General features: G+C 36.3%; 2 protein-coding genes across 18 annotated transcripts in view; both read right to left on the bottom strand.

The window, feature by feature from the left end:
• Positions 1-135: 135 nt before the first annotated feature.
• LOC110840058 (translation initiation factor eIF2 assembly protein) lies at positions 136-9,175 on the bottom strand. Of its 2 annotated transcripts, none has more exons than XM_022084779.2 (8): positions 8,833-9,175; positions 7,114-7,353; positions 6,566-6,661; positions 5,265-5,375; positions 5,051-5,159; positions 4,347-4,469; positions 2,050-2,327; positions 136-694 (listed from the first exon to the last, which is right to left on the bottom strand). In XM_022084779.2, exons 1-8 carry the CDS (start codon positions 8,833-8,835, stop codon positions 647-649), a joined length of 1,008 nt encoding a protein of 335 aa, XP_021940471.1. In that variant the 5' UTR covers positions 8,836-9,175; the 3' UTR covers positions 136-646. The 2 variants fall into 2 exon arrangements, with proteins under 2 accessions (XP_021940471.1, XP_087211909.1); XM_087355783.1 differs by lacking the exon at positions 8,833-9,175 and adding an exon at positions 8,739-8,771.
• Positions 9,176-12,442: 3,267 nt separating this feature from the next.
• LOC110840060 (Calcium-independent receptor for alpha-latrotoxin) overlaps positions 12,443-19,088 on the bottom strand; it is a 450,850-nt gene continuing 444,204 nt past the window's right edge. For all 16 annotated transcript variants that reach the window (XM_087356023.1, XM_022084785.2, XM_022084786.2 and 13 more), the window contains one exon: positions 12,443-13,826. In XM_087356023.1, coding sequence (XP_087212149.1) covers positions 12,888-13,826 — 939 coding nt within the window. In that variant the 3' untranslated portion in view covers positions 12,443-12,887. The remainder of the gene's footprint in view (positions 13,827-19,088) is intronic.

Here is a 19,088-nt window from a genome sequence, read left to right as displayed (position 1 = left end):
AAGTGGGGCTCCTAATGTTTATATTACAATGAAAAGACCACTTTTGAAACCAAGATGTCTTCAGGGTCACATTCTATTTTGTGTATGTGAAAGAGAATATTACATCACATAATGCAACAGACTTAAAACTGTAGGTAAAATACAGAGTTTTTATTGTGTGATTTGTACAGTATTTAACCTGAGCTAAAAACCCAATGATGCAGAGGATGACAATAAAAAGATTATCATCTTTTGTAGAACTTCAACTTCAGGTTACAGCTGTCACAAAGTATCTGACAAAATGTAAATGAAAATCACAATTTATATACTCCTGCTCAATGCCAGTGGTAGTAAGGGTGTCCAATGCAGCACCACCTATAGTACATAATTTTATACAAACTATTGCTAACTAGCAAGATTTCAGAATTTCAGTTTTATTCATCATTACAAATAAAAAAAGATTTTTCGCAAATACATCAGAAAATGTCAATCCATTGCCATGAGGCACAGAGCATTTGATTTGGGTCACACTTTGAAAACCCAGAGCTAGAAGAGACATTAAATGCAGAGAAATACAAATAATATGGGCTTATCTATGGAGATTACAATCAATGCATCCCATGTCTCAGTATATTATTTTTTTAAAATCACTTAATAAGGAAGCATTTTATGAGTCATCTTCAGTGGCTTCTCTCAATCCCTGATTCTCAACTTCCTGTAAGAGATATACACATAATTATTTTACTTAGTGTATAATATATCAAATATCTAAACACGCAAGATGGGTCTTATTTTTGAACGAAGAAATTTCATTGCAGGGCATTATTCTGCTAGGAAATCATTTACATTGTGGTTACAAGTTTTAAAGAAGTGTTTCTAAACACGTCAGTGTCAAAGTAACAGTCAATTGCCTAATCAGGATGTTCCATGAGACTAGCAATGTGTTGAACTGGAAAATACAATCATAGGTGCATGATTCTTAGCAAAAACAAGCTGGAAGAGACGAGGCTTGGTTTCCTGCAATCCCCTTCTCCTAAATCACCATGAAAACTGTCATATATTATAAAGTCGGGTTGCATTTTAATATGAACATCAAGTATAACTATGGAATATTAATTCATAACACATGAATATAATACTTCAAAAAGTGCCTTAACTGTTACAAATTTATGTGTAAATTCTATGATTATGAAATCTGCTACATTTCTAATTTCCATTCATGTGATAGCATAATTAACATACAAGGAAAAATTTGTTTGTATACATTACTAATGTGCATTAACTTTAAAAGCCAAAATGTGTCATATCCTGAATATCAAACATGCATTTATGGTAAGCAAAAACATTTAATTTCAGCACATGGTAATATGACAGTACTGAAGAATAGGTTAAACATCATTTGAATAAACAATTAAGAAAAGGGCATTGGACAGTAGGCAATAAAGAAGGAACAGAGGAAGTGTATGATTAGTTGTAAGAGAGGATGAACAGAAATTAAGATAGAATACAGGATGGATGAACACAGAGGAATAGAGAAAGTGGGGCAACATGGCAAAGAACTACTAAGGAAAATAACAAGTAGAGGAAAAATATTTTTCTTTATTAGGCTTTCTCTCAAACAAATGATCAAAAGTATCCATAATGCTGACTCATTGCCAAGATAATGGAGGCAGTAACTACCTCTGAAACATCAATCAGTATCTACCAGACTATACAATGCTCCATCCTAGAAGACAGCCAAGCCATCCTCACCACTGTTTTCCAAACGCAATGAAGATGAATGAATGAGCATTTACTGGAGCCCTGTTCTAGTTGGGAGAATCGCAGCTAGGAAGGTGAACCTACACCTTGATGAGACTCTGAACAATGGTGGTATTCATCATATTTAGAAATGTATTTTGCTTTATGAGAGGTCAGAGAAGGGAAAATTCCAAAAAGTCCAAATTGAGCCAGCCATCCTAAAACCCAACATCTTTTGCGTGGAGGTCATTTACCTTACTTTTAAAATGCCTGGAACCCTTCAATATTTAAAATAACAATTCTGATTTATTCAGACAGAATTTCACTCACCTCAACAACGCAGTCCATTACAGACGAATCATTTCCATCCGCACGCATACTAATGAAGTCCTGAGGAATACCATAATGAGCATGTGGATTTGGCAGGATTCCTGGATCTTCACCAAGAATCCGAAATTCTATTGTTGGAATCTCTGCATTCAGATTTCTTTCCTTTGCACACAGATCTCCCCAAGTGAAGAGCAGTGGCATTGTCCTTTTTGGGTTAAATAGACCAAAATCTATTATCTGTATTTTGTTGCTAGAATGTCTAACAACATCAAAAGTGTCTGAAAAACAGGTAGAGACATGTCACAACACATTCATTTAAATAAGCATATATATTAAATACAAAGTAGTTCAAACTACAATTTACAAGATACAGAGATATTGACTAATAAACTCGTTTAACATCAACACAAATCATTAATGCAGTTGCAGTGACAATTTCTAACTTAACAAACTGAACTGAAACTTGGAAACTAAACTCTAAATAACTTAACATAAATGTTAGTAGTGGCATTTCTTTGCACCAGAAGATATGCTTGTTATCATGACTTGGTATCTAGAGCCTTTCTGGGGAAAATTGGAGCTGGATATCCAACAAACAGCAAACATTCTTACTGCAACTTTCTTGTTATTTACCAATGCTTTCTAAACTGTTGCGATGTATGGTACAAATAGGAAACTTTGTAAGGTATTGACAATATGCCATACGTAACATAACTAACAAACTAACTAGAAGGATTACGGAATCCGAAGGTTCATCACCGAATAAACCAAAGCCCTCCACCGGACCCTGTCCTGGGCCAACAAAATCCAGTCACCTTCAACTCTTATCTCCCACAGATCCCGCCTTATATTATCCTCCTATCTATGTCTAGGTCTCCCCAGCACTCTCTTCCCCTCAGGCTTCTCAACCAATACCCGGTGCAACACCTCTTGCCCCATCCATGCACACTACATGCTCCACCCATCTCATTCTTCTTGACTTAATCACCCTCACAATATTGGGGGGGAGGGGGGGCATATAAATTTTTGAGCTCATCATTATGCAGTTTCCTCCATACCTCATCCTCATCTCTCCTAAACCAAAATATCCTCCTCAACACCCTATTCTAAAACATCTGCAATCTGTGTTCCTCCCTCTGAGTGAGAGACCATATTTTGCACCCATTCAAAACAACAGGCAAAATTATTGTTGTGTATATTTTAATCTTCAGATTCTTAGAAATAAGACAGGAAGAATAAATATTTTGAACTGAGAAGTAGCAAGCATTTCCAGAATTTTGTCTTCTCCTAACTTCCTCATGAATATGATTTTAATTTGTTATTGTTGTTCCCAAATATCAGAACTTTGTCACACTTTCAAAGGATTTATTAGTCACCCTAATATGATTTTGCCAGCCTGTCTGCTGATGGGATACAAAGACATACTTAGTTCTTTTCTGAATTTATTTCTAGCTCCACCTTTCTACAAGCTTGAACTAAAACTTCTTTATTGTATTTATATCGTTATCCAATAAATTAACATCATCAGCATATGCCAATAGCTGATGTATCCCATTCAATTGCAAACCCTCCTGCCTATCTTGGACTTTCCTGATGGTGTATTCTAGCGCAAAGTTAAAGAGCAATGCAGACAAAGCATCTCCTTGTTTTAGACCGTTCTTGATGGAAAATGAGTCAGATAAATATTTACCTACACAAATTTTAATACAGGTTTCATTTAAGCATACTTTTATTGGACTCACTAGCTTTTTTGGTATATCAAATTCAATAAGAATATTGTATAACACTTCTCTCTTATAGAGGCATAGGCTTTTTTGAAATGTATAAACAACTGATGTACTCCCATTTTTTCCCTAGTATCTGACGGATGCAAAAGATCTGATCAGCTGTTGATCTGTCATGTCTGAACCCACATTGATGATCCCCAATAATTTCATTCACATATGGAGTTAATCTCACCAGAAGAATGTGTGATAGAATTTTGTGAGGTCGATAGTAGAGAAATTCCTCGATAATTACCACACTCAGTATTGTCCCCCTTCTTATGAATAGGAATAATTATGGATTCCTTCAGTTGTGGTATGTCTTCCTTATCCCAAATTAACTGAATAAGCTTATGGATTCTCATATACAACTTTTTGCCACCTGCTGTAATTAATTCTGCCATCCGTAACACAACAGAACACAGTAAATTTAAAATGCTGCTAATAATTTCACTGCATATACAACATGTTAATATATTACAGCTCAACATATAGTTTGCAGCACAGAATTGGATTCAACACATTATTACTTACAGTTAGGTACAGGGAAATTTCCACTTATCTTTTCCTTGAAAAACTTGGCAATTTCTTCCATTATCTGGTATTTACTTTGAGCTAAGTGAACATAATATACTTTGTAGTCACGCTGAGAAATAGCTGTTAACAAAAGAAGACGCAAACATATACAGCTAATTATACCAACAGAGTTAATGTAAAAGTAAATAACAATTTCCAAATACATAGTACATAACTAATATAAACCCTAAGAACAAGCCATCAGTAAAAAATTGTTTTTACAGGTATGAAACCTAATCTTTTACTTTGGGGGAAGAACGTAAATTGTAAGTGTTTGGAAACAAAATGCTTAAGGAAATATTTGAAACCAACTAGGCTGAAGAAAGCAGAAAATTGTGTACATTACATTATAAGAAGACTCACATTTATGTAGATCATCTAGTGTATTCATAACAGTAAAATGTAGGGGACTACAGTGGTCTGAATTTTGGTGGAAAGACCTCTACAAGGACAGCCACTTTAAAAACTAAAAAGAAGATGGAAGGATAACATTAAGATACTGCTTCAGGAAATAGGCTAGGAGGGCAAAATGAGGGCACATAATTAATTTGGAATGTGTCCAACGGCAACAGTGGTTATTAGCAGTGTTGAACATTCACATTCAAAGAGCTGGTTGGCTACAGTACTGTAACACATCACTGAAAAGTACATATTCATCGTACCAATCAATTGCTGCTTGCATACAAAACAACGGAATTCATTTCCTGGGTCCATATTTTGCCATTTCCTGAGAACAATGCAGCTGTTCACACTTCTTGGAGGCTGCTGCTGCTGCGAAAGTGAAAGAAAAAGAATATATATTTCTGAGTACATACATAACTCGGAACACCTCTGATTGAAGTACAACTGGCATTAAATGTTTAACAGAATACTTACCATACTACACATCAAATCCTTTACAAGTAAATCAGAGCTCTTTAAGAGAAGATAAATATCCTCAATTGTCGTGCATTTCAAGGACTTTGTAGGTGTTATCCATGCAGCATCCTGTTAAAAAATGCAATGTAATGTGTTACAGAGATGCATAGATATGAATCATGATCATGAAATGATCAATATACAGGTTAAGTGAGATTTGAGGTTCTCACGGCGCTGATTATGAAGAGGACTTTCTTCTCGAATATTCCACCATGTAGACTGGTAGAAGTTTACAGGCATTTCAAAGGTGCTTGCAGCTTCCATCATCAAGGACATAAGTAATCATCAGCCTGATAATAGCGACAGAATAAACCTTTGTAACATTGGTAAACATCTATCAGACTTTATGGTTCAACAAATCAGACAACAGCCATCTTACCAAACATCACGGTAGAGTGGTTAACACTCCTGCTTCATATCTGGGAGGACGCGGATCAAAAAACCAACCCAGTTTTTTGTAGTTTTCCTCAGTCCCTCAAGGAAAATTCTGGGATATTACCTTAAATTAGGCCACAACCTCTTCTTTCCACATTCTTTCCAATTCATTATTCACCAACATTCTCTCATTCAACATTATATAGTCTGAGCTTCTGAAAAAGTGTCGTTAAATAAACTATAAATCAATAATAATAAATTAACAGCCATCTTAATACATGTTACTCAACAATATAACAACAGTAAGAGGGATTAAATAATAGGAATGAACTGTTAACAATGGTCTTGGAAGATAAATACGTAAGAATTTCGAGACATTCCATCATTTGCCTTGACAGACTGAGAAAAATTATGAAGTATCTCAGGATAGTAAGTAATGCAACTAATATTTCATCCCAGCACATCTAAATACAGAGCCAGGATAGCTCAGTCAGTATAGTGACTAGGTACGGGCCAGATGACTGGGGTTTGATCCCTGCATCCAGCACCCAGACTGGCTCTGGGGCCCTTCCAGCCTATCGAATGGGTACCAGGGTCCTTTCCCGGGCATAAAGGGTGGCCGGCGCATGATGCTGACCACTCACCCCCATCTAGTGCCAAGGTCAAGAAAGAGTAGAAGCTATACCACCACTCCGCGTGTAGCGGGATGGCTTTACTGCTTAGTATATTTCACTTATACGGTGAGATTATTTAATGGCTGTAAAACAATGTAACCAATGTGGTGACAATACATAGCAGAAAGGATATTCCATGTCACCAGCATGGCTGCAAATATCATCATTGCAGTATGAAAAAGAGGTTAAATGTGAAATTTCCTGTCATACCACTGGGGCACTCCAATTCAGCTTCATGAAAACTTCACCTCCAAGTTGGTTGATACCATCCTTCAGAGCTTTGCTGAATGCAGGAAAACTAGGTTGCTAAAATGGAAAAAGGAAAGTACAAGAGGTTAATAAAGAAGAGTGGACAAGTATACATGAAATAAAGAATGCATGCATAAATATATTCTTTAACTTTCCTTTGGCTAGGATGCACACGAACTTACAAGTGAATTTTGTTGAAGGATATCTGTTAGATTATCTTTTCATTTGGTAAAACTGAATTTTCCAGTAACAAATAAACCAAACCTGGCTATCAACAATTATTGCTGTTACAACAGCAGGAAGGAAATATGGGAGTACTGATACTCAAAAATGGATAAGATTCTAGCCATTATGGAATAGTCTGATGATGGGGTGAATTGGATGACAGGTTATAGATTTACTTTGATACTGCTTCCTAAAAATGTAGGAAAGCGAAAAAATTCAGTCTTTGGTATCCAGCAGAGAACAAAGAACGAATTAAAGAGTTAAGAACATAAATTATTATTTACCTTTACTTCAGAGGGAGCTTCTTCATCATGGTCAAAGTCCAGACAATCACCTTCATGATCAGAATATTTGTTTGAAGTACTACTACAGACTTCTACCGGAAGAACAAGAGTTGAGTCTTCTAACAAATAGCTGACAACATCTTTGCAGATTGAAATTATAATCGAATTTATAGTATGATCCTTGAAGACGGGATACCAGTTTTGAAATGAACATGCTTCCAAATCAGATGTCTGTATCAGCTGCAACAGTAAATATTAACTTCATGAATATGCTAAATATATGAAGCTGATAAAAGGGTGATTCTTCAGAAAATATTAGTTTTATTCTGCCACTTTATAAATTAAGCAAACTTGTCAAAGTGCCATAGGTTGAAGGTGTACGAGGTAAATCCCCTCATATTCTTAACCTTGACACTATGTTTCATGCTCTGGCTACTTTGCCACAGGGAATGAGATTACCAGTACACTACCATGTCTAGATTAATCCTTTCCATTCAAGAGAAGGCAATTTAAACCCTGTACTGCAAGACAGACTGACAGGCTTGAACTTCATGGTGAATGGTATGCAATATGGAACACATGTAAAGCTGCACTGCATATAAGATGCAATGCAAAGACAATAAAGATTAATTCTACTGCCTTACTAAAGGGTCCACAGACCTCTTTCTCAGGACATACTGAAAAAATATCTCACACTTTACAAGCATCATTTTTTAAATTCATATCAATACACCTCATAACTCATACCAAAATATGGTAAAACTTGTATAGAAATACAAAATCTGAACCATGATATAAAGAAATTTAAGCCTGCACTTAAAGCATATCTCCTATCTCACTCCTTCTCATCCACAGAAAAATTTATCTCGACCAAAAATTCTCAGCCATTAGAAATACATGTTCGCAATAGTGGATATGCTTTATTGAGTTATTATTTTTGTGGTAATACTGTAGTTGACTATAATTACTGTCATAACGATGTAATTTATATCTATCTTAGAAACAAGTATTGTATTTGTGCTATGACATATTCTACATCATTGGCTTGGGCCTATGAAGGATCCATGGAATGAAAATAAATTCTATTCTATTCTAATGATGTTTGTATGTTGTTCAGTATATATCAAGCACAGACACTACTAAATTCTTTGATATATTGCTATAAAACGTGTGTAACTGTGTCTGGGGATTCTCAATATATAAACAGGTTATAGAGCCACCTTTTGGTTAAATGGTAAAAACCATGACGATGATCATATATGTAACAGGTTACTGAATTTTACCATCAAATGATGGTAAATAAATGTCAGTAATTTTTTGTCCGTATTCCCTTCCATTTACGACTGTCAAAAGTTTCATTATCATACCAAATATCTTGATGTTACGTAGTTTAATTTTGAAAGTAACGGGTCAGAATCTTGACCAGAATAAAATTTTCGTGCATCTCAGTATCTAAACATACATCAATGCCGCTATTTTGATATCCTTTTCAACTCGTTTGAATTATCTACGCTACATAACCTATGCACATAACACAGCGAAACGTTCACATCTACAGCTTCCACCAGAACATCTCAATATAAAACAAAGAAATGTTATTCGACTATAAACTAAAACTGACATACGGACGTAATTGTAATCATTCCGGTTAATTTACCAATATGTAGCACGTACGCGTTATTTTAAAACGACGCTTGGTATGTCAATCTCTGAATTTACCATTTTGAAGTCTCACTATATGCACTCAAACAGCAATGACAACAGTTCACCACGGCATGCGAAATTTGGCTGAACGTATTAATCCTGTTTCCACTACTCAGCCTAGCTGGATCAACTGAAGAAACAATGTGCTAATGATACACTGCAAGAACTCAACTTCTAACTCGAGACGTCTGTGTCGATTTAATCGGCATCAGAACCCATAGCACAGGACGACAATAGGCAGCAATGCAGGTATACTGCGTTCCAGCGTTTTTGGCCGCTAAACTTTGTGAATTCGAACCTCGGAGCGAGTCATTTACCAGAAGTTTACTAGAAGGGATGGCAGCAGTCCGCGTACAGTACACACCAAATAAAATATCAACACGGTATGTAACACATGAAAGTCGATTTCACTACACTACACATCACTAGAAAATTAACACTGCAGAGAGTATTAAAAAATGTTATCTTCTTCATAACTCTTCGGTCCTCTTTCAATTCTTCCACTCATCCCAGACTACCGCTTTCTAACCTAACCTAACCTGCCGCAACATCATCTAACCTAGTTTTAAGTAACATAACGCAAACGTGCCGGAAAGTGACTTAATGACCACGAGTTCCCAAGCGTGACAAACAGTGACTGGCCGAGACGTAATGTATTGGCGTGATAAGATTTGGTCTTATCTGTCGAAATGTGACGGAGACTTAGAAAGCGTGACTAAGCGTGACAACGCGTAACTAAGGGTAACGTAATGTAACGGAGTGACGAGTTGTGGCCATAAGAGTCGAAACGTCACAAAAATTATCAAAACGTTACCTAACTTAAAAAAATGCACTAAAAAACTTAGTGACCACGCGTGACCAAGAGTGTCATTCTTAGACTTCGTGACCACCATGTATGTCGAAACGTGACGAAGATTTACAAAGCGTGAGTAGGCGTAACCAAATATAAAGGCGTGACGAGAGGTCACCATAAGCGTTAAAATACGACAAAGATTTGAAAACTGTGCCTAAGCGTGACCAAGTATGAGGCTTCTACACTGCTGCACTGACCGACGGAAACTCCTTCCTTCCTTCATTGAGTGGTCCGCATAATGGGCACTTCCTACAAGGTCAGTGGCCATAATCGGTAGATCCAGTTCTATTCACCATTACCAAAACATTCTACGCTCCATTAGATATCAACAAGAGTCGAAATTTTAGAATTTCGCCCGCCCGGCCCATTCCAACGGCTATTTGGCCTAAGCTCTAAGTTTAAGCTTCAAAAATGTTACCTATATCTTATAAGAACAACTTCCTTTTATTCGAAACGAATGAGACCAGCCTGTTTGAGTGTAAACCATTCCTTTGCAGAAAAAAATAAACTCCGCAAATGCTTGAAACGTTCTACAGTTTGAATGCCATCATTTGAACTATGCCCGAGCCTGAATGTTATCTGTGCTCCCAGGCTCGTGGGGACCTCTGCATTCATGTAGTTCTAGGAGGTTGTGACACCATGTCTTATAACGCTTCAGAGAAACATGGTCTCATTCTTCAGGGTTCAAGTGTATGTTTCCCCAAAATGATGTTGCGTACCTACAAGTCCACATGACATCACAACCCAGGACACTGACAACTTGACCACCATGAGAACCTCAAATCTCATTGCTCATACTGTTCAAACAACAGAAATGTTGATGTTCTTTTGGCAGTAAACATGTATATGGTGGTCTTTTGGCAAGAAATGCCCAGAAAATGGAGGCAACATGCTCCTCCAAAACTCAACATTGCATTACTGACCAGATGAACACCAATGGAGAAATATTTTAATAGCAGTACTGAGCAATGCATGCCAAGTTAAATGACAATACCAAAACCTGCTAAACAATGTGACACCTTTGCTCATACAGGTGGATCCTCTGAGACCCATCACACTATGTTGTGAGAACCTCAATCATGGATAGTCTACAGAGTATTCAGACTGTCAAGCAGCACAGAAACATAAAATCCATGGTGAAAGAGCATCCTTGTTTGACAATTCTGATTAGGAAATGCATGTTTAGATATATGAACAATCCTTCTTGAGAAGCTAACAGTGTGGTCAACTAGTCAAGAAATTCCAATTTATGGAACCCAAAAATTCATTACTGTCACAACAGCCCAACACTGATCCTTATCTTGAGCTAGATAAATCTAGTTCACACCCTTCAAATCAATTTCCCAAGGACAAATCTTAGTACTCATATTATCTCCTATATAAGTCTAGGTCTTCCGAGTGGTCTCTTCCCCTCAAGCTTTCCAACCAAAATGTTTTATGCATCTCATCTTCAAATGTATGCTATATGCCCAGCCATCTCACTTCTTGATTTGACCATTCTAATATTTGGTGGCAAGTACAAATTATGGAGTTCTTCATTATGACATAACCTCAATGCTCCCATTACACCAATCCTTTTACTAAAACGTTCTGTTATGCACTGTTCTCAAATATTCTTTAATATATGTTCATCCCTTAACATTGTGAGTACAGGTTTCATTCTCAAACAAAACATGTAAAATTACAGCTTTCTACACTTTAAACTTCACATATTTAGACATATGGAAAGACAACTGCGTGGTAAAAAGCATTCCCTAAATTAGCCTGCTCTTTCAATTTATTTGTAAATGCAATACTTATCATTGTTCGTAAATATTTAACCTCTGCAATATTTTCAAAGGATTTGCTACTTAGATTTCTCTAACAGTGATTCAATTTTTATATTTGTTTCTACCCAATAAAGTAACTTCAGTATAGACCAGAAGTTAATGTTTCATTCAACTCAAACACCTTTTTGTTTTCTTGGATCTTCCTGATGGCATATTCTAAAGCAAAGTTAGCAATGGTGATAAAACACCTCCCCCTTCCAAGGCAATCTAAATATGAAATGAATCAAACGCTTATGTGGCCTTACTGTATATACTTAAACATACCTTAATTAGCCAAATTCAGTTATGGGCTTTCCTGGTCTACATTAGCCTATGTGCTGTCCCATTAGTCATTTTAAAGGCACCCCACGGATCCTATTCTAAATGAACCAAGGATCAGATTTTACCTTTCCCACCATTAATTATACCTCTTTAGTATCTTCCCATTTTCAAATCAGAATTTTGTTACCAATCCAACTTTATTTAATAACTACCATAACAAAGGTAATGTTTCCTTTGCATTCCATTGGGGTCCAGTCATAAGTATTTATAGAGACCAAAAAATTAAGGTTATGAAAGAACAGATAATATAGTACAGGCCTCTAGACTTAGACACAGTTCTCTACGACAGTAACATTTATCTGCATGAAACTACTATACAGTCAAATGGACTTTTCTAAGTTTCTCAATTTCAATGTTCTGCATTTTAAAATGAAATCAATATAAATGCCATGGATCTTGACCCAGATTTACATTTCAATCAAGAACTACTTCATTCATGTATTTTGTTAAACATATGCTTACCTGTCTCCCTTGTTAAAAACTGATCAATTAAAAAAAAAAAAATGTTCTGAAAGAGATTACAAAAGGAAAATATGAGGTATCACTCAGCTGATGCACATGTTCTTCAGAGACAAAACTGAAGAAGATAGAAGTCATAAAGAAGAATAAAATACAGCACACCAACTCTTAAATAATTTATTTGCAAACTTCTGTGCAAGTTCATGATTCAGTACTTGACAAGTTTAGCAGTCTTTGAGAGCCAGCCAGTCCATCCCATGCACATCATGGCAACATCACAGATATATGACACATTTATTGGGCCACATCATGAACTGCTGCAGTAGCAAAGTAACCACAGTCCAACATGTACAAAGCACTTATTTACATTATGTACACAAAACACTCGTAGAATTTTGATAAACTGTGCTTTAGATAAGGCATTACGAGGTTATGGTTCAAGCAGCAAACCAAGGGTATCTACACGATTCTGGCAGCTCATTAAATGGACATACGGGCCATTTCACAGTTAATCGTAAGACAAACAGCTGGGGACAAGAAACATGCTGCATTCTGCATGGCTACCACTTTAATCTATTGTGAATGTTCTTCCACTCATTCTGATAAAATTAACATTCACTATATGGTGGCAAAACCACTGTTCTGGAATTATAAGGATCATGGTGATCTGGCTGCTGGAGATGACACACCACTGTCTCGCCATCCAGTACAGCCACTGTGCGGGCATTCTCACTAGAATATAAATAAGTGTTGGGGTTGGAAGGATGCCTGGAAATGTCAGTTGGCACTGGAAAACCAGCTGGGGATAGGCAATTGAAATCTACCTCTTCCAGGTCCCTATCCAGACCTGGGTGATAACGGGCATGGTCCTTGAGGCGGTGCTTGAATGCTGCATCCAAGTATGAATGGAAGTTCCGGTCAGTGACAGGACTGTAAGGAATAAGGGGATGATTATCCCCATAGCTACGTGATGACTGTCGACTCACATCACTCTGTCTCTTTCCATCTTCATCACTCATGTCAGATACCTGAATCTCACTCTGTTCAATCTCCTCGTACACTGGATCATCTTCTGGAGGCCCTGTGGGCAGAGCATCTGGGTGAGGATGAGAGTGGACATGTGCAAGAACATGTCCATGACCCTGTGGCCTTCCTTCTCGTATCTCAGTATAAGTGTGATTCCAAGGGCTGGTAGAACGTAGAAAATTGTTTGCCTTTTTGGCTGTGCGTGTTCCATGCTGTTGTGGTGCTGAACTCTCCCCATTCTGGCCCACTGAGGGATGTTCCTGTTCATGGTCCCGACAATAATGAGTCACACATTCACTGCCACTCAGGCCTACTCCTTTTTCTGTGACTGAGAGATCATTGGTGATGCCCTGTTGGTAATCTGGAGGCATGTAGGGCTGACGCCGCATGTCTTTGCTATTGTTCAGGCTCCGCAGATTATTTAGACTGTTCAGGGTGGTTGTATTGTGAGAACGTGGGGAATCCTCCTGCTCAGAACCTCCATGACCTGAATCTCGGCTGTATGACTTAAACGAAATGTTCTATAGGGAAAAAACAAAAAAATCCCATTAAACATATGCTGAAAATTATGTCTTGTAGCTAAACTACATCAACACACAAACATTTAGTACTTTATTAATTCTTTGACCTTACACAATTCATGTTTGTTCTTGGAAGTATTAATACCTAGTTCATATCAAAGTAGAAGTGTCTGTAAGGAGCACCTCATTATGGATTTTGTGAAAAATCTTTGTGGTAGGATCATGCAATGGCAGGAACTGCAATAAAAGTTTGTTACATACATCCATATTGATCTAGTCAGTAAACAAACAACTGCCACATTGTAGCAAGAATGAATGCATTTGTTTCCAATAATGGTGCAGAGAATTTCATATTGCTCTTTAACATTCATATTGTAACTATTTTTATGTCAGTATTATGCTGATCACAGCCTATGTAAAACATATTTATAGGCTGAAATTAAAATTTCTCAAGCCTCTGCAACGTACATCACAATTTAATAAATTTTCTACGCTCATTATGTTTAAAATTCGCACTCTGTGCTAGACTCATATGCAAGTGGCACCACTGTCAACAATCTTCTCATTGCTAGTAGAAGGAAGCTTGCTTAGTTGTTCTTGTTTAGTCAGTGGACATCATAAGTTGAGGGCTTTTATGTGTTTTATAGATGATGAAGTTGAGAGCACCCCAGATTTCAGAGGTTCTTTATTTTTCATTAAAAACAAATTGTGGATTATACAGAAAGTACACCACAGCACAAAATTTTAATTGTTTAATTTAATCAAAGGAGAGTTCCACTTTAATATGAGAAACACACCATAATCATAAGATAAGGCAACTAAGACCTGACTGTGAAAAGGAGACTGTTTTGACAGATAAGACTATGCTGAAGTGGACTGTCAGTTATTCATCAGCTGAGTATTACAAATTCTGAGGAGCAAATGGCTTTCATCTGCCATTTCTAGGGGTAACTTTATCTTATCTTCAAGGAAGCCTAGCCAATTAAAAAACTCTCAAACTGTGGGAGAAATAGCAATGAATGTGAATGATACCTGGCAGTGCCATGTTTTAAATTATGTAGTTAAAGTCCCACATGTTCTGTACTGTACTCTTTCCTTTGCACGTTATCTTGACAGAAACAAACAAGGTACAGTCCTTTCACTCTTGAGCAATTTTGCCACACAGAAACTCCTTAATCTATAAACATTACAACAAGAATGGAAGGCTGGGGCATGAGGACATAAAGTTGATGGACAGAAGATAGGAGGGAAGATGGATGAGACAGCTGAGAAGCAAGAAGTATATATTTAAATAAGTACAATTTAAGTATTTTAAGGTTGTGCTACACTGAAGAAAAACCCTACGTTGATAAGTAAAGTAACATACACACAGTCAGTAACAGTAGCAGAAAACAGGGTATGGCAATGAACGACAGTCTAACCTCCTTAAGCAACAGATTCATTTTGAAAATTACGTTTTGTTTCACAAACTGCTACAAATTTCTAACATGAATAACTTCAAATCTTGAACCACGAGCCACGTACAAACTATTCTGAAGTTTTTAAAAATCAATTAAGATGCAAAATTGTTCTTAATAATATACAAGTTCTTTCTTCATTCATTTAATAACACCATGCCAACTGCTTAGTTTATACAACACAGAATTATAAATGACAAGAGATTTTGTGTATGGTGAATCTGAAAGGAGTGGAAGGCAGCAACTGTGACCTCTTTTAAGGCAATGTCTTGGAATTAGTCTGGTTGCACTATATAAAACATGAAATATGCGAGTCAAGACATGACTATTATCTGAAACTTGAACATCCTGAACGAATAGCATGCATGCTAACCACTACTGTGAAGTTTGGTTCATGAATATATACTGTGCAACTTAAAGGTCTAGCACTATGTATGGATGAGTACCATAATATTAAAAAATGTAAGACCTTCATATGAAAATGGGTCCAAAAAAACCTCCTGTTCAAGTTGAAGCACTATATACTTCTGCTGCTTTTCATCTACATTGGTCAGAAGAGGCAACGAAGAAAGAGAGGTGTGGTGTGTTAAGACCATATGGCATACATAAACTCTCAGCAATATACTTCAGTATAAATACCACCAATGCTGTTTGTGGATTTGCTTTAAAGAATAAAAATTATAAATGTCATTTATTTGTATTAATGGCATCCAATGGAAATATTAAAAATAATGATAATATTAACAGACTACCTGCACTGGTACTGGAAATCAAATATACTTGGAAAGAATACAGTTTTACAAGTTTTAGTAGTATCATGTCTTTTACGTGAGAGTGAATGCTGAATTTTAACTAAAACACACCTCCAACAAACTGATTCTTCTGAAATGAGATTCCTGAGATCAGTGACAGATTGCAGAGGAATGGATACAAAGAGATACACAGATGTCTGACAAGAACTAAACATATCCATTCTAAGAGACAATGTAAAAGAATACCAACAGAACTACTTAGAACATATTTTAAGAATGCTAACTTATTGAATTCCTCAGCAGACATTTAACACCACCCTGAAGGAAGGAGAGAGGCTGACCATCAGAGAGATGGAAGGATCAATATGACTAATATGGAGATCTGAACAGGTCGAAAGACCTAAACCTTGCAGCTGATGATAATGAATGTTTATTCAGTCCAAGAATGGGCAGACATGCATATGTTTGATGAGAGCGTAAATTACAACAAAAAGGTCACAAGCATTTGGAGGGCATTTTAAGCACTTGTTATGACGCATATACAGAAACAAACAAAAGCAGACAACACATCAAAAATTTTGGAAAGGTAAAGAGGGCTGTAATTCACAAACTAAGAAAAAAATTCAGCAGGTCCAAATAACAAGTCTCATTACAGTTATATATTTTCTGGTTCATGTTGAATATGTGACTACCGAAGACCTTACAAATGACAAGCCTGAAACATATGACAGTACATGTTCTTTGTAATTTGTTTTATGTTAGATTCTGTTCTTGCAAAGCTAGGGATTAAATGGATTTTCCTACTAAACAGTTTAAACTAAAAGCTTAAGAATTGTAACAGACACACATTTTGGTGACAAAGAATATATACAAACAAATACACACAAAGTTACATTTCAAGAATGAACTCAGTATTTCATTATGACTAAAAGACAGAAATATAGGCTACAATAATTAGAATTCTAAAGCCAAGCATTACACAGGGCAAGGCATGTTCTATGGGAAGTATCAGAATGTATAACATTACATGAATCCAAGATTCTTATCTTTCATGCTTCTAGTTAACTGCCTATTTGGATAATTAATTTGTTTTGCTGTACCAGGATGAAGGATGATAATATTTATGATAGTACAGTAAAATCCCTCAAGTTGGACACTTTTAATTGAAACTAGCAAATATCCTATAATTTTACATGTCCTCAATACCCTATATCTTGGACACCCTTTTATCCTGGAACTTGGAAATCCCTTTTGTTGTAAGTTGGACAGGTTCATGCACTTCCCTTCAATACTTTTCAGGGAAATGTTTACAGTTATTTTGTTGTTTTGAATTTCTGACTGAGGAATGCCTTGTATCTGGAGTATTAGCTCAGGGTTGAGGGTGGGAGACATTGAACCCATCACTGGAATGCAGAGAGTGTGTTTAGTTATTCTTCTGTGAACCCTTCACTGGACTACAGTATTGCAGATACAATTCTAACTCCATCAGTACTATGCTTCCATATGAGTTCAAACTGTGTTTCCATTTGAGTTCAAACTGTGGTAACAGAAATGGGAAAATTTATGGAATTAACTTTAGAAAATTTCATTGATGTTGGAGTGTAATGTGCACTGCATTGGAGTGGGTTTCAAAATATTATTATAATTATCATCATCAATTCTTAATTCAAGTAAGCCTACAGTAGTTGGTTTATGTAAGTAAATGGATTACATTGTCATTACACCACAATCTGAAAGGATGATTTTTCCCTTAATCTTGGACACCTCTGTACGTTGGACAAATTTTTGTGGAAATGTAAGTGTCCAACTTAGAGAGGTTTTTACTGTATATGAAGAATGAAGTAAATGAGCAATGCAAGAACGTAACCACAATTATGATATGCACTGTAAAATACAAAATGATGCTACATGGTAGTCGATGAGCAGAAATTAACTCATGAAAGTCAAGTGTGTCTTATAGCCTGTTAGAGCATGTGAGAAGCACATTACAAGGCAAACTGATATGGTAAACCCAACCTAGCAAGGTTTCACACTAGAAAATGATACCTTACTAAACATGTTTACAATGCTCAATCATATCAGATTTGCTATGTGTAACTAAAGTAAAGATAATAAAAAAGAAAAACAATTTTGCACTTTGAATTGTACTGTACATACTCCATCCTGAAAATCTGGCACAGTAGTCTAAATACAAGCTGGTTCTGAGGTTAACACCATTGGCATTTTTATCACGGTTCATGAAGAGTGATAAAATTAACTGATGGTTGTAACTACATACATGGACTGAATCACCTTATAATTTGGTATTTCTTTCTGGAATCGAGACTAAAACCTGATGTGACAGTTTTATACTTTCCCTTCAGAATTCAGAATGCATCATCTAAAACTTCTACTGATCTCTAGAATCTTGTTGTGGCACTTACATAAAAAAACTAGATTAAGAAGTTATCCCCATATCTAAGGATGCCACTAATTCCCCACACAATAATACTGATTATCGATAACTTTGGTTATTTTTAATGTGGTGGTACTTGCAAGTTTTTCACAGATGTGTTATTATCCCACTGCATGTTATAAAATTAGGCTCTTATTATCTATTAAAATGGATCACATATTTAACCTATAAACTACGGGGATTTAAATGGCATAGTGGTAGCAGCCCTACAGAGTTTCTTTGCAGGTTTTTAAAATCTTGTGAACGCTCTACGGAAAACTTTAATATTATCTAAAGTAAACATGATAAATTGACAAAATAAAAGCCATATTGATTCGAATAGAACAGAGAATACATAGAGTTCTTTAAAAATGCAGTTAATATCTTAATTGCCTAAATAGGCCTTAGTAACTTTACTTTGTTCTTTTGAAGCTCATTCGATGTGGTTGTGAACTAATGATCACACAGAAAAATTTGTCTTCCCTACTTCAGTGGATACACATTATTCTCACCCATCATGCCGAGGAATGTGAGAAGCTTTGATTAGGGGCCTGAAAACAAAGCTGAAACCCACTTGACAATAACAATGTTTATTGCTGTTTATGGTTATACTTGACAG

The sequence above is a fragment of the Zootermopsis nevadensis genome, unplaced genomic scaffold (genome assembly GCF_977971745.1).
Source record: "Zootermopsis nevadensis isolate Lab colony 2312 unplaced genomic scaffold, Znev_1.0 Znev_ptg000025l, whole genome shotgun sequence".
NCBI classification, from domain to species: domain Eukaryota; kingdom Metazoa; phylum Arthropoda; class Insecta; order Blattodea; family Termopsidae; genus Zootermopsis; species Zootermopsis nevadensis.
The sequence above is the reverse complement of the archived record's forward strand: the minus strand, read 5'-3'. Positions and strand labels throughout refer to the sequence as shown.

Coding starts and splice junctions, on each gene's coding strand:
- LOC110840058 (XM_087355783.1), bottom strand. Junction 5,376..6,565: donor TGAATTGGAGTGCCCCAGTG/GTATGACAGGAA, acceptor ATTTTTTAACAG/GATGCTGCATGGATAACACC. Junction 695..2,049: donor TAATGGACTGCGTTGTTGAG/GTGAGTGAAATT, acceptor TATCTCTTACAG/GAAGTTGAGAATCAGGGATT.